At 42.7% G+C, this 18,600-nt stretch overlaps 1 protein-coding gene across 1 annotated transcript in view; it reads left to right on the top strand.

Moving 5' to 3' along the window:
* The window catches only part of CPD (carboxypeptidase D), a 75,605-nt gene extending 64,529 nt beyond the window's left edge, over positions 1-11,076 (top strand). Inside the window, exons 15-21 of the mRNA XM_075561260.1 lie at positions 280-411; positions 1,317-1,412; positions 1,510-1,574; positions 3,000-3,131; positions 4,244-4,429; positions 4,729-4,828; positions 6,968-11,076. Coding sequence (XP_075417375.1) covers positions 280-411; positions 1,317-1,412; positions 1,510-1,574; positions 3,000-3,131; positions 4,244-4,429; positions 4,729-4,828; positions 6,968-7,194 — 938 coding nt within the window. The 3' untranslated portion in view covers positions 7,195-11,076. The remainder of the gene's footprint in view (positions 1-279; positions 412-1,316; positions 1,413-1,509; positions 1,575-2,999; positions 3,132-4,243; positions 4,430-4,728; positions 4,829-6,967) is intronic.
* The last annotated feature ends 7,524 nt before the right edge of the window (positions 11,077-18,600 follow it).

Here is an 18,600-nt window from a genome sequence, read left to right as displayed (position 1 = left end):
AGATGTGTCTGTTTTCCCTGTTTGCCTCCAAGATGTTTCTTAGACTTATCTAAAGTCATTCACATACAGACATTAATCCTAAAGTATTTGTAACTAGAATAATCTACCTTCTACAGTATATCTTTCTTGCTTGAGATAGTGATTTTTGGAGAAATAACATTTATCTCTGGATGTTTATATTATGGATGTATTTTGATTGTGCCCAAGTAGAGAATATGTTCTTAGCTACTTATACTGACATTTTAAAACATATTACATATTGACTTCTCTATCTTTTAGATAATGCGTCCCAGCCCGAGACTAAAGCCATCATTGAAAATTTGATTCAGAAACAAGACTTCAGCCTTTCAGTTGCCTTAGATGGTGGTTCTGTGCTGGTCACATATCCATATGACAAGCCAGTACAGACAGGTAAGTAGGATGTCGTCTTACTTATGTTCTCTTGAAGCACAGAGAGGAAATTCCACTAGGGAATGTTTCTCAAAAATTTACTTAAATAGTGAGTGAGCACATTCCCTGAGAAATTACTAGCCTAAGAAGATGATATATACATAAAATTCAGTTGTATGATGATATACATAAGATATACATATACATAAGTTGTATATACATATACATATATATGTATATATATACATATATACATATACATAAGTTGTAAGATGATATACATAAAATTCAGTTACTTGGAGGACAGATCTATTGATAGCCTCGGCTTGTTGAGTTTAGCCTCCTTCCTGTAGGTGTTTAATTTCGCTTTCAAGCAGTTATTGCACAAGTATTAGTGCTTGCAGACTTTGGGAATAAACGTGCCAGCTCACAGCAAATTCAGATACATCCAGTTATTTGCAATATAGGATTGCCCTCCCCTGCTCTGAACTTTGACTCACTGCACCTTACAGTAAAGTAAACAGTTGCTTGTTGAATCTCTAGGGTCAGTGTATATATAGTTTGGCTTATGAGAAATTACTTCATTGGACCACCAACTCAAAACCAAAATTCACTGCTATCGATTCTGACTCATAACATGATAGAGGAGAACTGCTCCTGTGAATTTCGATACTGTAACTCTTTATGGGAGTGGAAAACTGATGCTTTTGAACTGCTAACCTTGCAGTTGGCAGCCCAATGTATAACCACTACACAACCAAGGCTCTGAGCTAAATGGGAAGGCAACCCCAGGAATACAGTCAATGAAAGCCTTTATCAAAGTATTTCCTTAATCTTTTACCACAAACTAATGCTATTTACTTTAAATTGTATTAACTCAACAATAAACTTCAATGGGGATATAATTGTTGTCATTGTTGTTGTAGTGGAAAACAAAGAGACTCTGAAGCATTTGGCATCTCTTTATGCAAATAATCATCCCTCAATGCACATGGGTCAGCCCGGCTGTCCCAATAAATCAGGTTAGTATTTACCTAGCTTCTGTTACTTTTTTTTTTGGGGGGGGGAAGCCTTGTGCTACTGCCTTGCTAAATCCGACATCTGTCAATATTTCCCTAGATGAGAATATTCCAGGAGGGGTAATGCGCGGAGCGGAATGGCACAGTCACCTGGGCAGCATGAAGGTATGGTTTGCAGTGCTCAGTGAGGCGGGATTAGGAAACATGCTGGTTGAGCGAAGGGTTCTGCAGCTTTTGTGGAGCACAGTGAGAATGGAATTTGGAATACTGGCCATTTTGAGAAAGAACTCGTGGCTTTTCTGATGTAAAACCACACTGGGATCTGCTTTGGCTTCCTTGGCGTGCTTAGTCCTTAGATTAACCACCGGCAGCATTTTAACTGGTTGTCCATCCAAGTCAAAATAGTTACAGCAAAGAAGCCGTTGCTGGTCTGTGCACACGTGCAGCCCAGATAGTGATCTCTGTGTGAGACACTTTGCTATATGAGGCACAGTGGCAAATGTACCCCTGGCCCATTTAACAAATAACTCTTAAAGAATTAACTTACTCTATCAAAGAGTCAAACTCTCGATGTGCCGTGAAAACTCCAATGCGGGAAAGGTTACACCTCAGCAAGGGTAGAACCGTCTCTCCCCAGAGGACGTGGCATTTGGCAGACGGGTGGGTGGTGGGGCAGGATATTCCAACAGAGAAAGCAGCCAGGGCAGAGAGGCTTTCTACTCCTGTCGTGTGATTAGCAGCCTGACTCTACTAGGGCGCCTCTAACCACATTAGCAAAGGATGGAAGTTAGCAGGTTTGGGGGAAGCCAGGGCCAAGTTAGGGTTTGAACCTCCCCAGAGATGGTTTCTGTGCCTGCTGGCTAAGTGCAGGCATGGACCAGCAGGTTCCGGCTGAGGGTCTCCAGGGGCGGGTCCCGGGCTTCTACAGCAGACCTCCAGGAGCAGTGGTTCTCAACCTGTGGGTCATGGCCCCTTTGGAGGTTGTACAACCCTTTCACAGGGGTCACTCAATTCCTAAGAGTAGCAAAATGACAGGAAAGAAGTGACAACGAAAATAATGTTATGGTTGGGGGGTCACCACCACAGGAGGAACGGAAGGAAAGGGTGGCGAACCCCTGGCTTCAAGTGAAGCTGACCCTCTGTGACGTTATACATGTCAGCACTTGTCCCACAAGCCCTTCTCCCTGGCAGGCACCGTGGGAAGCACCGGGCGTCTGATTAGGCAGAGTCTCTGTCCCCAAGGAACTCCAGTCTGTTTGGAGCTGTCACATTTGCAACAGATGGAATTTCCAAATCCTCTGCCGTCATTTCATTCCAGTTCACAGGGACTGTCAGCAGCCTCCCCTTTCTCCTGAGAAGTGGCAGGCGGGTGGGAACCATCCGCAGAGTCAGCAGTCCACTGCTGACCGCCAGTGCTACCGGGGCGTCTTGATGGACCATGGTGGTTTATTTATATGTGCTAGAAAATGTTTCAGTAATTTCCTTGTTCATGTTGCTCAACTTTCCTTTTTGCTCTTTTTGTTATGTTATAAAACCTTCTTCTCAGGTTTCCTTACTACTTTCCCTTTTGTTCTGCATCTCGCATCCCAGGACTACAGTGTCACCTATGGCCACTGCCCAGAAATCACGGTGTACACAAGCTGCTGCCACTTCCCCAGGGCGGCCCAGCTCCCGGCCTTGTGGGCAGAAAATAAGAAGTCACTTCTTAGCATGTTGGTTGAGGTGAGTCTTTCCCCTTTAGCCGAAAGCAAACCCTAGGGATATACCCACAAAAACCTTTTTAAAAAAAAATCATTTTGGGGGCTCCTATAACAATTAATACATCAATTGTATCAAACCCATTTATACATATGTTGCCATCATTTCCAAAACGTTTTCTTTTTACTTGAGCCCTTGGTATCAGCTCCTCTTTCTTCCTTTTTAATCATTTTATTGGGGTATCATACAACTCTTATCACAATCCATACATACATCAATTGTATAAAGCACATTTGTACATTTGTTACCCTCATCATTCTCAAAACATTTGCTCTCCATGTAAGCCCCTAACATCAGCTCATTTTCCCTCCTCCCTCCCTCATGAACCCTTGATAATTTATAAATTATTTTGTCATAACTTACACTGTCCGACATCTCCCTTCACCCACTTTTCTGTTATCCATCCCCCAGGGAGGAGGTTATATGTAGATCCCTGTAATCGGTTCCCTCTTTCTACCACACCTTCCCTACACCCTCCCGGTATTGCTACTCTCACCACTGGTCCTGAAGGGATCGTCCATCCTGGATTCCCTGTGTTTCCAGTTCCTATCTGTACCAGTGTACATCCTCTGGTCCAGCCAGATTTGTAAGGTAGAATTGGGATCATGATAGTACACCCCCCCAAAAAAAATAGCCAACACAGCCTTTATCAAAACATTTTCATCATCTTTTTTACCAAAAACTCATGCTAGTTACTTTAAATGGATGCAGATAAGAAGGAGCGTGTGATCATTTTCAGTGCCTGAGTAGACACCGTGAGTTCATCTACCTGGAATCAGCTCTCATTGAGGTGCATTGGTCGGAAGGGTGTCACAGGTTCTTTAACTTGAACATCACACCGCGGGACTGGAGGGAGTGTACTGTGGTGGACAGGAGTCACTGGCGCAGCCAAGAGTTGGGGCTGTCATCTCCGCTCCTCTTCTCTGTCTCCGACTCAGAAGTACTGAGTGAGTGACCAGCCAGGTCAGAGTCGGGAATAAGTCAGTCGCTTTCCTCCTTAGTCGTGCCTCAAGCTCCTGCCTCTAGAATTTGGGACCTTATGAAGTGTAAATTTACATCCTGAACATTTTCTCCAGGTGCACAAGGGAGTTCATGGGTTTGTTAAAGATAAGAGCGGAAAACCGGTCTCTAAAGCCGTCATTGTTCTCAACGAAGGAATCAAAGTGCACACTAAAGAGGGGGGCTACTTCCACGTCCTGTTGGCCCCAGGTTTCCATAACATCAATGCCATTGCCGAAGGATACCAGCAGCAACATTCACAGGTAAGGAACGCAAAACTGAGGAGCACTGCGGAAAGGCATATGTTTAAATGTATCTTCCTTCCATTTCACTCTGAAGCGTTTGTTAGAAAGCTTAAGAGATGTAAAGGGAAATAATGTTTTTCTAAGTGTGACCACCTCTTGATTATTACGCTAACTTTGGTCACAAAGGGATAAGTTCTCTTTCTGTTTACTTTGGATGGCAAGTAGTCATCGCCCTGGCTCGCGATAGGCCACAGGAACGTGGCGGGCACTCTATATTTGCATAAACGGTGCCGTGACGCTGACATTTGTCCTTTCAGGTCTTTGTGCATCACGATGCAGCGAGTTCCGTGGTAATCGTCTTCGACACAGATAACCGGATATTTGGTTTGCCAAGGGAGCTTGTGGTAACTGTATCAGGTAAAGAAATCTTAGTGTCTGCCAGGTGAAGTTCAAGCCAGTCTCGGCATTGGTGTAAGGAGGGCTGGTCCACAGCGGCCTGAAGCTAGTCCCGCTTCTTCCAAGTCTCCTTATCTAAGCCTGGCTTACCTGCAGCAGCGCTCTTCCCTGTAGTCTCCAGGCTGACTCCTCACTTTTCCAGGTCTGTACTCAGATGTCACTGCCACAGAGAGGCTGTCCCTGGTGACATGAGCTAAAGCAGTGACTCTCAACCTTCCTGCTGCCGCAGCGCTTTCATACAGTCGTCCCTCATATTGTGATGACCTCCAACCATAACATTATTTTGTTGCTACTTCATAGCTGTCATTTTGCCACTGTTTTGAATCGGGCGACCTCTGTGAAAGGGTCATTCAACCCCCCCAAAGGGGTCGTGACTCACAGGTTGAGAACCGCTGAGTTAAAAGCCTCCTCCCGGCATGAACTCTACCTCACTTTTCCCCATTATACTCTTTATCACTAACTGACATTATAATCTTATTTTTCTATACTCCGCCTCTCCCACCAAGCTATGTTATTTGCTGTCGAATCATTTCCGATTCATGGCGACACCAGGATCTTTTAAGGCTGTGACCTTTCTGAAAGCAGATTGCCAGGCCTTTCTGCCAGGTCCTTCTGGGTGCCGTCAAACCGCCAATCATTCAACTAGTTGTGAAGGCCTTAACTGTTTGTGTGGTTTGTAAATGGAGGTTCTCAGCAACTTGCTGTTGCGTCAATGAATGACTTGCTGTATATAAAGATCTATGTCCCTTGGACTGTAATTTATATTAGTTCTGCTCCTCTAGGATCCCAAAAGGAGGCAACATTTGTGTCATTGCTGGAATTATTGGAAGGGTTCGGAGGGTCATGGTGACAAATAATATTCTTTGTATCACACAAAGTCAGTTTGGATTTTAGGCAAAATAAACACGTTGTACTAAATGGTATGTAAGGGAGAGATCCTAGTTGAGAGCAACAGTAAATTGAAAACATGATCAAGTCCTAGAACTTGTTTTGGAGAGTTAATTCTTAGCTTGAATCAGATCAAGTGTGACTACACAGCAACCGGGCGTCAGCCATACCTTGCTCTGCCATACATTCGCTGGTGTGAAATTTATTATGATTTTATTATTATGTTATTCAGATTCTTATTTTGATCGTTAACCATGTATATGTACAGATAATTTAAAATATGTGAGGCTCTCTGGGTGAGATGAAAGTTTACTGGAAAGAAAAAGTAGAAGAAAAACAATAGGTTGAGTATCATTTCCTTGTGAAAAGGGGGGAAGAAGAGCGGTTCCATAAATTTTTAAGTCATCTCGTGCTACTGTAACAGAAATACCACGGGGCGGTGGGGGTGGGTTTGAACCAAACAGAAGTGCATGCTCCTAGTTTAGGAAGCAAGAAGTCTGGGTCAGGGTGCCACCTCTGAGTGGGGACGCTTTCGCTTCTGTTGCCTCTGGGGGAAGACCTTTGTCTCCTTTCACTCTCTGTGGGCGTGGCATCCCTAGCTATGAGGCTTCCAGCACCCTCCAGGTCTGAAGGAATTTGTTTGGCTTCCCACCCTATTTCTTGGAGGTGGTAGGTTTCTCTTTTGTGCTCAGTTCTCTCCCCTTTTATCTCTTGTAAGATGAAAGATGATGTAGACCACACCCTTGGGAAACCGCCCCTCTTATCTGATGCAGAGTGTTGTATCACAGCCCAATCTCCTGACGTCAGATCACACCATGGGGGGTGGTTCCATTACTTCATAATGACCATGTTACATCATTCCAGAACTGCCAAACCACTGAGGATCATGGCCCAGCCAAACTGACACAGAGTGTGGGGGGACACAATTCAATCCATGACCCACACATGCATGAAGCAAGATCTGGAGAAATGGGCAGGCATTAGGGTTATTAAGGTGATCTCTGGGTAATAGAAATGTGGGCTGTTTGCCTGGTTTGATATTTTTGCCTATCTATATCTTCTAATTTTTGCATATTCCCCATGTACTACTGTAATAATGAGAGGCGGTTTCACGCGCATGAAATCACGGAGGGGCACACTGTAAAATTGCCATTTGGAACTGCTGCCTATTACACTCGCCAGGCCACTCACATGGTGCTTCTTGTCTTTCAGGTGCCACCATGTCAGCGTTGGTCCTAACAGCGTGCATTATTTGGTGCATCTGCTCCATCAAGTCCAACAGGCATAAGGATGGCTTTCATCGGCTCAGACAGCATCATGATGAGTACGAGGACGAGATTCGCATGATGTCAACCGGCTCAAAGAAATCCCTCCTAAGCCACGAGTTCCAGGATGAAACGGACACTGAAGAGGAGACATTATATTCCAGCAAACATTGAAACCCACCACAGCCTTGCCTCTCTCCCAGCAGAAGTACCATGGAAAACTCCAGTTCCCTTTGGGAGACCAGCATAAAGCAGAGAGACTGACTTGCTTCTTCAAAGAGCTTTCAGGAAGTTAACTTGCTAAATTTGTATTCTCGTGAATTCGTTTGGCAGTTTTGAACTTCCCTTCCTTAAAGTACTCAGCATTTAAGAAAATATCTGATTTCTATTTATGCAGCAGAGATGGGACAGCCACTTCGTTTTGTTCTTCTTAATTTAAGATGAGCTGTTTGGAGCTTATATAATCACTGCATAAAGCCAACTAATGGGTATCGTATTTCGCACAACAGGTGTTTACTAGTGGCTTTGCTGCACCCCCCTCTCAACTGCCCCCTCCCCCAGGTCTTTATTTTAATGACCAAAAGAATCCAGCAACAGTAAGGCAGGGACTGCAGTCAGAATCTGACATAAAGCTTTAAAAACTTGTTTTTCTCGGCCTACTGAGGAGTACTTTTCTCTGGTTATTACATAGTTGGAGTCTCTCTTTATTATTCAGGTTTAATGGAGGTTGAGTTGATTTGAAACATACATTAGGAAATTAATGAATAGGCTTCTGCTTTGGCTTTCTACCTGTTCCAGGGTTAGATCAGAACTGGCGGGCTGTGCTCTCAGCCCGATTTCACTACCTCTCTTGTAAGGTTCAGCAGAGTTCTAAAGCCAGCCACCCTGACACCACCCCCACCCCCCACCTGTGAAGGGAGAACCGATTGACTCTGTTGTGAAACATAACCATGCATTGGAATGTAGCTGAGAGGAAGATCTAGCCACAGTGAAAACTCATGTTGCCTAATCTTTTAACTTGGTATCAACCCACAGGTGCTGCTGCTGTTATCTGAAGCACTAGTGTGTGCTAGGAATGCCTAATTCTTTAATAATTCCTTAATTTGAACCTGTTTCTATGTTATACACTTCTGGTTTTCAGATATGCCCAGCAATCTACAAGATCTGAATCCACCTAAAAACCTCTGGAAGTATAGAAGGGTCTACTTGCATATTCTTAACCTACATTTGAACGTGAACTACCTGCACTTCATGACCAAGCCCAAGCCTGAAATCCCATACTCTTGGTAAAAGGCATGGCCAGCCTGGTTCACAAAGGCTTCCATAGTGATTGGTTTCTTTGTCCTAAAACAGAGGGTCTCTTTTTGTTAAAAATAACCACTTTTGTTAAAAATTCAGTTTAGAGCATTTAAACACAGCTCTCTCCAATTAAAAAAAAAATGAAAAGAAAGAAAAGTAAACTCTGGACTGCTGGTGTGAGATAACCCTGTTACTGCAAATGCCTGAACGATTTACATGTTATGGTATCTGTTGAATCATGCTGTTCGATGAAAATTATGCTTTTTGTAATTATGAGTTTCACAATGATGTAATGGTTTAATCCTGTTGAATGTTTTAACAGCTAAGTTGCTGCTTAACTTGTATTGAATCAGGAGATCGAAGAACTTTCCATTTCTGTCCAATAATGTAATCAGTCATCCCAGAGCCTTCATGTCACTCACCTAGGTCATTCATGATGAAATCTTCCAGAGAGAGATTGGGTTTAGCAGGCATAAAGAGGCCAAGGCATTTGTTAATGAAGATGAGGATTCACTGATACATATGATGATGGATTGAGCGGTTCAAAGTTAAGCCATCGTAGTATTAATCCTGGTAACTGCCATTCTAAATTCTGAGACACACAAACACACACACCCCACCCCCCGCCACATCCATCCCCTCTCACCCCACCACATATACAGAACAGCGTTTGCTAATGAAATATACATGTTTTAATTGTTCTAATAATATCTTACATTTTCTTTAAGGGGAGTAATGCAGAGGTGTTACTCTTTTTCAGCTTTATTTTTAAGAGTGTTAGTCAGTAAACCAACAAGGGGCTTAAGAGCGGCTCCTTTGGGACATTTCCGCTAGAGATGAAACAAGTTAATGTGACAGCTTGTAATAACATTGGTCTTCACTGGAGGAAGATACCTTTAATTTCCTTAATTGCACATCTCAGTGTCTGGTGGTCTGGCTTTTCAAGCATACGTAAAAATTGTTTAGAAACATGCAAATGGTTCTTTTAGTCATTTCTCTTGAAAGCAAAAACCAAACTACGATAGTTCACGAATCTTTCATGAATCTCAGAATAGTGCATTGTGCTGGAAAACAAGGCCGCTCAACCCATGTTACCTATTAACATGAATGTACTGGATCCACGACTACTAAGCCAATGTTCTCAGCCCAGCTGTGTCTGTTATCTGTGGCTCTAATCTACCTAGATTAGATCACATTGAAGCCATATGGGATGGGAAAGCTTTTCTCCAGTGTTTTGTTGAGGCTTTCCATTTCCGCAGAGGCATGGAGGTGAGTCAGTTTCACAGTATTAAGAAATCTGCCCACGTTTGCATTGTGCCTTCCTTTACTCACAAGGCATGGTCTTTGTCCCGGCGATCATTTTGTAAGCCCTTTCCCTCCCAGCTCCTAATAAAATCAAAGTGATTGAAGAGGTGATTCACAAAGTGTCTGCCTGTGTAAATGTTCTTGTATTGATTATGGAATTCAATAGATGGGCCCGAGTAATTTCAGCAGGAAAGACCCTTCCATTTTGGTGTATTTTGCAGAGTACACTTAGGTAGCGATTAATTGGGATTCCATCCAACTGAGGAATGCTTCAAATTCCCACTGAAGAGAATTCACCTTCGAACTCAATTGAGCTCCCGAAAAAAATTTATTGTATACTTGGCCCAGGGTGGTAGGTTGGTTAAAAGCTAATTGTGCGTTAATAAATACATCCAAAGGGGCTTCAGAAAGTTCACAGAAAAATGAAGTCAAAAGATAATGGACTCTTTTCCATGAACAATTTGAAGTTCCCCCGCTATTTACCTGAACTAATGATACCAGGTTATTCAGTAGTCGTCATCTTCTCTCCATTTCCAGTTATTCTCAGCATGAGTTTTATCTTCTTGTTTCCAGAAATGCACTTGCGCCAGGTTTGGGCCTGCTGTTATTTAAATGCTTCCTGACACTATGAGGACTACAGTCGGAAGGTTCTCTGATGGAACTGCTTTAACCTGTAGCAAGTTGGCATTCCCCCCACTGGCCTGCCTTATTGTTATTACTGTAAACGCCTCTCGAATTGATGCTCAGTCATCTTCTGTCTGCCAATGGGTTCATAATACCAGTGGCTCTTTGGGTCTCTGATGTAGGGGACTTGTTTCAGTTAAAGCCGTTATTGGTAGGGTGATTTGGGTCCTTGATTAATGCCAATAGAAGTTGCCTTTCCAGTTTGTGAGGGAATCACACCCAACCACCAAGTTTCCTATTTTTAGCAACACGTAACTAAAATTCTACTTGATCTTCAGAATCTTGCTCTGGTGGGCTTTACGCTATCAGAAGATATTATGAAATTTGAAAATAGACCAGTTGAAATAATTGGTGAAAATTATATCAAACATAGGACTGATTTCTATAAATGGCATAACATGAATGTACTACCTACATTATTTGCTGGCCATACTGTGGTTTATTTGGAGGGATGATATATATGGTATTTTTATACAAATCAACTCTGCACTTCTCAGTGTTCTCAAAATGACACTCCCCAGCTCCACAACAATCTTTAGCAACATAAATTAAGTGCCCGGCGCCCATTCATCTCAAGTGCTTCCGTTTTTGGTTAATTTCATGCACCGTGCCTTCAAAATGAAATTTTTACAAAGGGATTTAAATGAAGTCAAATAGTAGTTTTAAAAAGTCAATCTGTGTAATACATGTGAAATCTAACTGTAATGCAGTTCTTTTCTGTTTTTTATATGTAAACAGATCTAATCCTGTATAAAAGTTATTTTATGATGTTTGTCTTTCATTGTGTTTTGTCTCATAATCTATTCAAAAGCACTAGATCAGAAAAAGTTTTCGTTCTCATTTGGAAGGTATATGCTGCTTAATTTTTTAGTATGCTTTTACTCTCCTGTTGTGGGGAAACACAGGGAGCTTTTAAAAGTTTGTGGGAACAACTAGAATGAAAAAATATAAACTTTATCTCTCAACATAAGCTCCATCAAGGTCAACAACACACTTTTGTAAGCCATGATACCCACCCGTTAGCCCATCCTTAAAGACCTCAGGGGCTGGGAATGTAGCCATGTCGTGCGGTCTTTTTGTTTTATGTTAAACAGAGAAATCCTTGTTGGGTGCCATTGAGTCGGCTCCACCTACTGAGCATGACGTCCTTCTCCAGGGACTGATCTCTCCTGATAACATGCCTAAAATATGTTAGATAAAGTCTCACATTTCCTCTCAGGAGCCTTCCAGCTGTCCTTCCAAGATAGGACTGTTTGTTACATTGGCAGTTCATGGTACTGTCAATGTTCTTCTCCAACGCTATAGTTGAAATGTATCGATTTCTCTTCTGTCTTTTTAAGGTGGCTCAGGCTCACCTTAATCCTCAAAGTAACATCCTGCCTTTTCAACACTTTAAGGAGGTCTTGTGCAGCAGATTTACATAATGAGCAATGTGTTGTTTGACCACTGCTTCCATGAATTTTGTAGATCCAAGCAAGAGGAAATCCTTGACAACTTCAATCCCTTAGGATCTTACTCTGGGTCCAGTTGTGAGATGTTGGTGTTCTTTACACTGAGTTGTAATCCATACTGAAGGCTGCTAATCTGGATTTTCATCAGCAAGGACTTCAAGTCCTCACTTTCAGCAAGCAAGGTTGTATCATCTGCATATTACAGGTTGTTAATAAGCCTTCTTCCCATCCTGATGTCATTCTGATACCAACTCATCCTTCATATAATCGTTTCTCCAATTATTTGCTCAGGATCTAGGTTGAATAAGTGTAGTTTGAAGAAAGAACCTTGAAGCAGACTTTACCTGATTTTGCATCAGTATTCCATTCACGCAACTGCCTATTGATCCACGTACAGGTTCCACACCAGTGAAATTGTTTGAATCCCCGTTCTTCTCAAGACTATCCATAGTTATGATCCACACAGTTGAATGCCTTTGCATAGGCAATGAAACACAAGTAGATATCTTTCTGGTATTCTCTGCTTTCAGCTGAGAGCCATATAACATCAACTATGATACCCCTTGTCATGTAGTCATGAATCCAGCCTGAACCTCCTTGTCAATATACTGTTATAACTTTTGCTAATCTTAAGCAAAATTTTACTTGCATGTAATATTAATATTGTATAATTTGTGCATTCTGTTGGGTCACCTTTCTTTGAAAAAATTGTACCCTTTAAAGAATAATAGTTCCCTTCCAAAGTTTTCATATTGAAACAAAAAAAGTCAGAAGGAGTCAAATCAGAACTGTAAGATGAATGCTTTATGATTTTCCATCAAAACTCTTGAAAAATTGCCCTCATTTGATGAGAACTAAGTGGTTCATTGTGGTGAAGAAAGACTCTGGTGAGGTTTACCCAGGTGTTTTTCTGCTAAACTCTTGGCAACTTTGTTCAGACATAATCAGATGTTATCGCTCTATGATCCTCCAGAAAATCAACAATCCTTGAGCATGGTGTCAGTCTGATATTAGCCTATATGTCCAATACCAATCTATAAATTTCTCTCCAGACTTGCAAAACACATGCAATGACACGGATGCAGGAAGATCACAGGCCCGTGGGTGGAAAGTCTTGTGGATCTAGTGGTGGTAGAAGCATCTGGTGGGGAGGGGTGTGTGTCCACGTGGCTCCTCCAGCTCCGGGCCCTGGCTTCATCAGCGTAGCTCCATCAGGCTCATGGTAAGTAGTGTCTTGCAGAGAGTGAGTCTGTTTCCTGCCTCCAGTGAGCTATTTATCTCCATAGCACCTCATCACTCTGCCACCTGACAGGCTAAACTCCACCCCTTCACTCTTAAGTCTCAAATTGACAACAGATTATGTAACTACCACAAGCATCAAAACAAATGCAAAACAGTCACCGTGACCTTTGCTCCTGAGTGGTCTGCTTTTGCTTTGACTGGACAAGAGACCACTTCCCCCTCTTGGTAGCCATTGCTCCAATTGTGTTTTATCTGCAGTCGCTTCAATACGTCCAAGAAACGCTGTAATCTTGATGCCACTTATTTAAAATATGCATGGAAAGAGTGGTTCTGGACACATGGTTTTGGTAACTACCAAGTAGGAAATTTGTTCAACTTTAATTTTTAAGTCAGAGATGTGTAAGTTAAACCAATTGAGATGTCTATAGTGTTAGCTATTGTTTCTGCTGTTAAGCTGTAGTCCTTTCCAGTTCGGGCATGCCAATATTAACTGTCACCTGGAAAATTAATTGCAATGGTCTGAATGGCTGGCTTCATTTTCAGCATTGTCTTGTCCCTTTTTAAAAACAAGCTATCCATTTGCAAACTGCTGATTCCTTTGGGACACGGTCCTAAACTTTTTACAACGTATCAGTGATTTCATGCATTCTTCCACCCAAGCTTCTCCATAAATTTGATGTTTGTTCTTGCTTCAATTTTAGCAGAATTCATGTTGCTCTGAGATATAGGCTCTTTTCAAACTGAGAGCCTTCTTAGTGCCTCAAACTAGATCCTACTCAGACATAAGAAGATAAATCAGACCTTACAGGACGGGGTGGAAGGGGTCCCCCATGGGTTTTCCAGACTGTTACTATTGCTGGAATAGAAAGCTCCAGCTTTCTCCCAAGGAGTCGATAGTGGTTTCGAACTATGGAGCATTCAGACTGCAGCCAGTGCTCAAACCACTACACCACCAGGGTTTATTTTGATGCCCCCCAAGATTCTTTAAATCCATGCATTTTTTTACATAATAGGCATTTTCCATGAATTTTGAAGATGGTCGTCCCTTGTAGATTATTTATCTTTATGAATTGACCCAAGTAAAACTCTGTTCAAGTAATCATGTTGTATAGTGGTCATTGTTATCTGTTCTGGTTGGAGATCGGCTAGATTGATATATATGCAATCACTCCGCAAAAACTACCATGGACTAATTTACGGCTATTGAATAATTTATGTGCCCATTTTAAACTTACTTGTTTTTTAAAATGTGTTGTTTTATCCAGGTGAGGTCCAGTTAGAAAAAATGTGTCTGGCACTTTTAGGCACACAATGATAAACTCAGTATCCCCTAAGTTTCCTTTAGCAGCAATTCATTGATAGCTGCTACTTCAATAGGAAAAGAAAAGGCAACGTTGCGTAAGAAACGTGGACTCTTGCAAGCGTGACACTCCAAAGTCCACACTGTAGAGCAATGAAGGCGGCAAGAAGCTGTACTGCACACTGCTTGGTGCGTGCCACTAAAATGAAAGCTACTGCTCTGCAGGAGCACAGAGTCCCAGCGTGGACTTTGGAGTTGGAGCCATGTATGATGAATCTTGGCTGTGCCACTGGCTTCCTGTGTGACCTTGTACGGCGTAGTGTTCTTACCTTCCCTGCGTTGCAATTTCTCTACTGGTTTAGGAACGATACCAGATAAAATTATGTGGGAATGAAATGAAATCATGTTAGTTCCACTTAAGTATTTGACTCAACTGAACACCCTTGTTAATTAGTGTAATTTTCCATTGTCTGGTCCCTTTGAAAGGAAGTGGTTGGGTATTGTCCAAATTTTTGAACAAGCAAAAATCTGTTGAGAGTCCTTCTATTTCTAATTTTTAGGAGAAATCTATAGAAAGTAATTTTTTTTCATAGTCCAGTTCCTGACCCACAGTGCCACTCAGTCTTTGTCACTGAATTTAGCAGGGCTTTTCTTTTTAAAAAGTTCATCCTTGGGCTATATGAAACTCAGATGAGAGCCCTTCCATTTCTTGGCTACAAATTAGTTGGGTGCATATCCCTAAACCCCCTTAGATGATTAAAAAATTTTTTTAAGGTTCCTGTGTTTCTTAAAAACTAGTTTTTAAAATTTATTCTTTAAATCATATTCCCCCCCCAACGTTTTATTAGGGGTTCATACAACTCTTATCACAAATCATACATACATCAATTGTGTAAAACACATCTGTACATTCTTTGCCCTCACCATTTTCAAAGCATTTGCTCTCCACTTAGGCCCTTGGCATCAGGTCCTCTTTTTCCCCCTCCCTCCCCACTCCCCCCTCCCTCATGAGCCCTTGATACTTTATAAATTATTATTTTTGTCATATCTTTCCCTGTCCGACGTCTCCCTTCACCCCCTTCTCTGTTGTCCGTCCCCCAGGGAGGAGGTCACATGTAGATCCTTGTAATTGGTTCCCTCTTTCCAACCCACTCTCCCTCTACACTCCCAGTATCGCCACTCACACCCCTGGTCCTGAAGGTATCATCCGCCCTGGATTCCCTGTGCCTCCAGCTCCTATCTGCACAAGTGTACATCCTCTGGTATAGCCAGACTTGCAAGGTAGAATTCGGATCATGATAGTGGGGGTGGGGGAGGAAGCATTTAGGAATTAGAGGAAAGCTGTATTCTTCATCGGTGCTACATCACACCCTGACTGACTCATCTCCTCCCCTAGACCCCTCTGCAAGGGGGGATAGCTCCAGTGGCCAACAAATGGGCTTTGGGTCTCCACTCTGCACTTCCACCTTCATTCACTATGGTAAGATTTTTTTGTTCTGATGATGCCTTATACTGATCCCTTCAACACCTCGTGATCACACAGGCTGGTGTGCTTCTATGAGGGTTTTATTGCTTCTGAGCTAGATGGCCCCTTGTTTACCTTCAAGCCTTTAAGACTCCAGACACTATCTCTTTTGATAGCCGGGCACCATCAGCTTCCTTCACCACATTTGCTTATGGACCTGTTTGCCCTCAGTGGTCGTATCATGGAGGTGTGCACCCAATGATAGGATTTTTTTGTTCTTTGCTGCCTGATAACTGATCCCTTCGGAACCACGTGATCACACAGGCTGGTGTGTTCTTCCACGTCGGCTTTGTTGCTTCTGAGCTAGATAGCCACTTGTTTATCTTCAAGCCTTTAAGACCCCAAACGCTATATCTTTTGATAGCCGGGCACCATCATCTTTCTTCACCACATTTGCTTATGCACCCGCTTTGTCTTCAGCAGTTGTGTCGGGAGGGTGAGCATCATAGAATGTCAATTTAATAGAAGAAAGTATTCTTGCTTTGAGGGAGTATTTGAGTGGAGGCCCAATGTCCTTCCGCCACCTTAATACTAAACCTATAAATATAGGCTCATAGATCTATTTCCCTATCCTCACATCTAAATATATTTGCATATGTACATGTCTTTGTCTAGACCTCTATAACTGCCCTTTGCTTCCAAGCTCTTCTATTTCCCTTGACTTTCCTCCTGTCCCACTATCAATGCTCCGTCCCCACCTGGGTTTCAGCAATACCTCTTTGTTACATTACCCTTGATCATGCCCTACCAGGCCTCCCACACCCACCTCACCACAAAGTTGGATCACTTGTTGTTCCCTGGTCCCTGGGTTTGTTAACATCACTTCCTTACCCCCCCCCTTCCCCTATCCCATTTTCCCCCAGAATTGTCAGTCCCGTTGTTTTTCCTTGATTGTTCATCCAACCTATCTTATTTAGACAGACCTGTGGAGATAATAACATGCACAAAAACAAGACAGAGCAAAACTAAGCAACAATATACAACAAACCACTGACAGAACAAAACAAAAAACAAGAAAGAAAAGCTTGTAGTTAGGTCAAGGATCATTTGTTGGCCTTTAGGAGTGTTTTCCAGTCCAGTCTGTTGGGGCACCATGCCTTGGCCCCAAAGTTGACCTTCAGCTTCCCTGGGGACCTTGACACTCCATTCCCTTGCTGTTCTGCTGCACTCCCCCTGTGCTTTGCCTCGGTGTGGTAGGATTAGGTCAGGCGCAATTCCTACACTGTCTCCGGTGCTGTCCCCCTCAGGGCCATAGGTCAGTAAGGGACGTCATGTCTCATAGTGGGGCTGGCCATGTGGTCCTCTCTGTGGACTGGCTGCTCTAATTGGGGTCATCGTCCTCAAAGCCTGGTGGTTCAGCATGTGCTCCACTCTCTCCTCCGACCCCTTCATCTGCTCCCATGTGCTCCAATCACATATGCCCCTATCCCGGAGCTGCAGATTCAATGCCGTCCTTTGAAATAAATTCTTCTGGGGGGAGGGGCAGGTGTCCACTTAGTTTTTGGTACTGGGTCCAGTCCCCCAGAGACTCCACTGGTTCTGTACTCCACAACGGAATGTTGCATTCACACCTTGGGGCACTGGATTGAAGTTTGGTCCCTCTTTCCCTGTGGAGATATAAACAATACCCTCCCCTTGAGTGGGTTAGCACCCCATCCCCCCCTACTCATTTCTTCCTTATTTTCATCTTTTTTTCCTTTCCCCACCTCCTCCCCAGTTGTTTACGATGTGCATCCCTGGATTTGATCCAGTCCCTGCCATATTGCACGGTCCTCACCCCAAAAATGTTTGTATACAGTAGTTTTTTCCCTATGCCCCTTTTGCATTTTTTTTTAATGCTTACCTCAGCGGGCTTATGTTGTACTTGTCCTTTTGTGCCTGACTTACTTCACTTAGCATGATTTCTTCCAATTCTACCCATGCCGCTATGTGCTTTAAACGTTCATCACTGCTTTTTAGCGATGCATAGTACACCAGTGTATGTATATACCACAGATTTTTAATCTAATCGTCAGTTGATGGAAATTTGGATTGCTGCCAACTCCTTTCAATTGTGAACTGTGCCACAATGAACATTGGAGCACAGACGCCTGTCCATGGTTTGTTTCTTGCCTCTTCTGGGTATATGCCCAGTAGGGGGATTGCTGGGTCATATGGTAACTCTATTTCCATGTGTTTTAGATATCACCAAATTGATTTCCAGAGTGGTCGTACATACTTACAAGTCCACCAGCAGTGGATGAGAGTTCCTGTCTCCCCACAGCCCCTCCAATATTTGTTGCTTTCTGATTTTTTGAATTGGGCTACCTTTGATGGCGTTAGGTGGTACTTCATTGTTGTTTTAATTTGCATTTCTCTCATTTCCTATTTAAGACACTTGAGAAGATAGGAATGGAAGGAAAATTCCTCAAGACAATACAGCTATATATGAAAACCAACAGTGAATGTGGTAGTCAATGGAGAAAAGATTTAACACTGAAAAGGGGAACCAGACAAGGATGTCCCTTGTCCCCAGTCTTATTTAACATCATACTGGAGGTTTTAGCTAACAGCATAAGGCAAAGAAAAGACATAAAAGGTATTTGTTTGGGGAAGGAAGAAGTGAAGGTATCGCAGATTATATGTATTTGCAGATGATATGATTTTATATGTGGAAATTCCAAAAGTTCCACAAGGGGAGAACTGGAAGCAATAGAGGAGTTTGGCAGAGTGACAGGATACAATGTCAACAAACAGAAGTCCATCGGACTGTTATACACACTGGATAAGACCAC

This window comes from Tenrec ecaudatus, chromosome 10, assembly GCF_050624435.1.
Source record: "Tenrec ecaudatus isolate mTenEca1 chromosome 10, mTenEca1.hap1, whole genome shotgun sequence".
In the NCBI taxonomy this organism is placed as follows: domain Eukaryota; kingdom Metazoa; phylum Chordata; class Mammalia; order Afrosoricida; family Tenrecidae; genus Tenrec; species Tenrec ecaudatus.
This window is presented reverse-complemented; position numbering and strand designations above follow the sequence as displayed.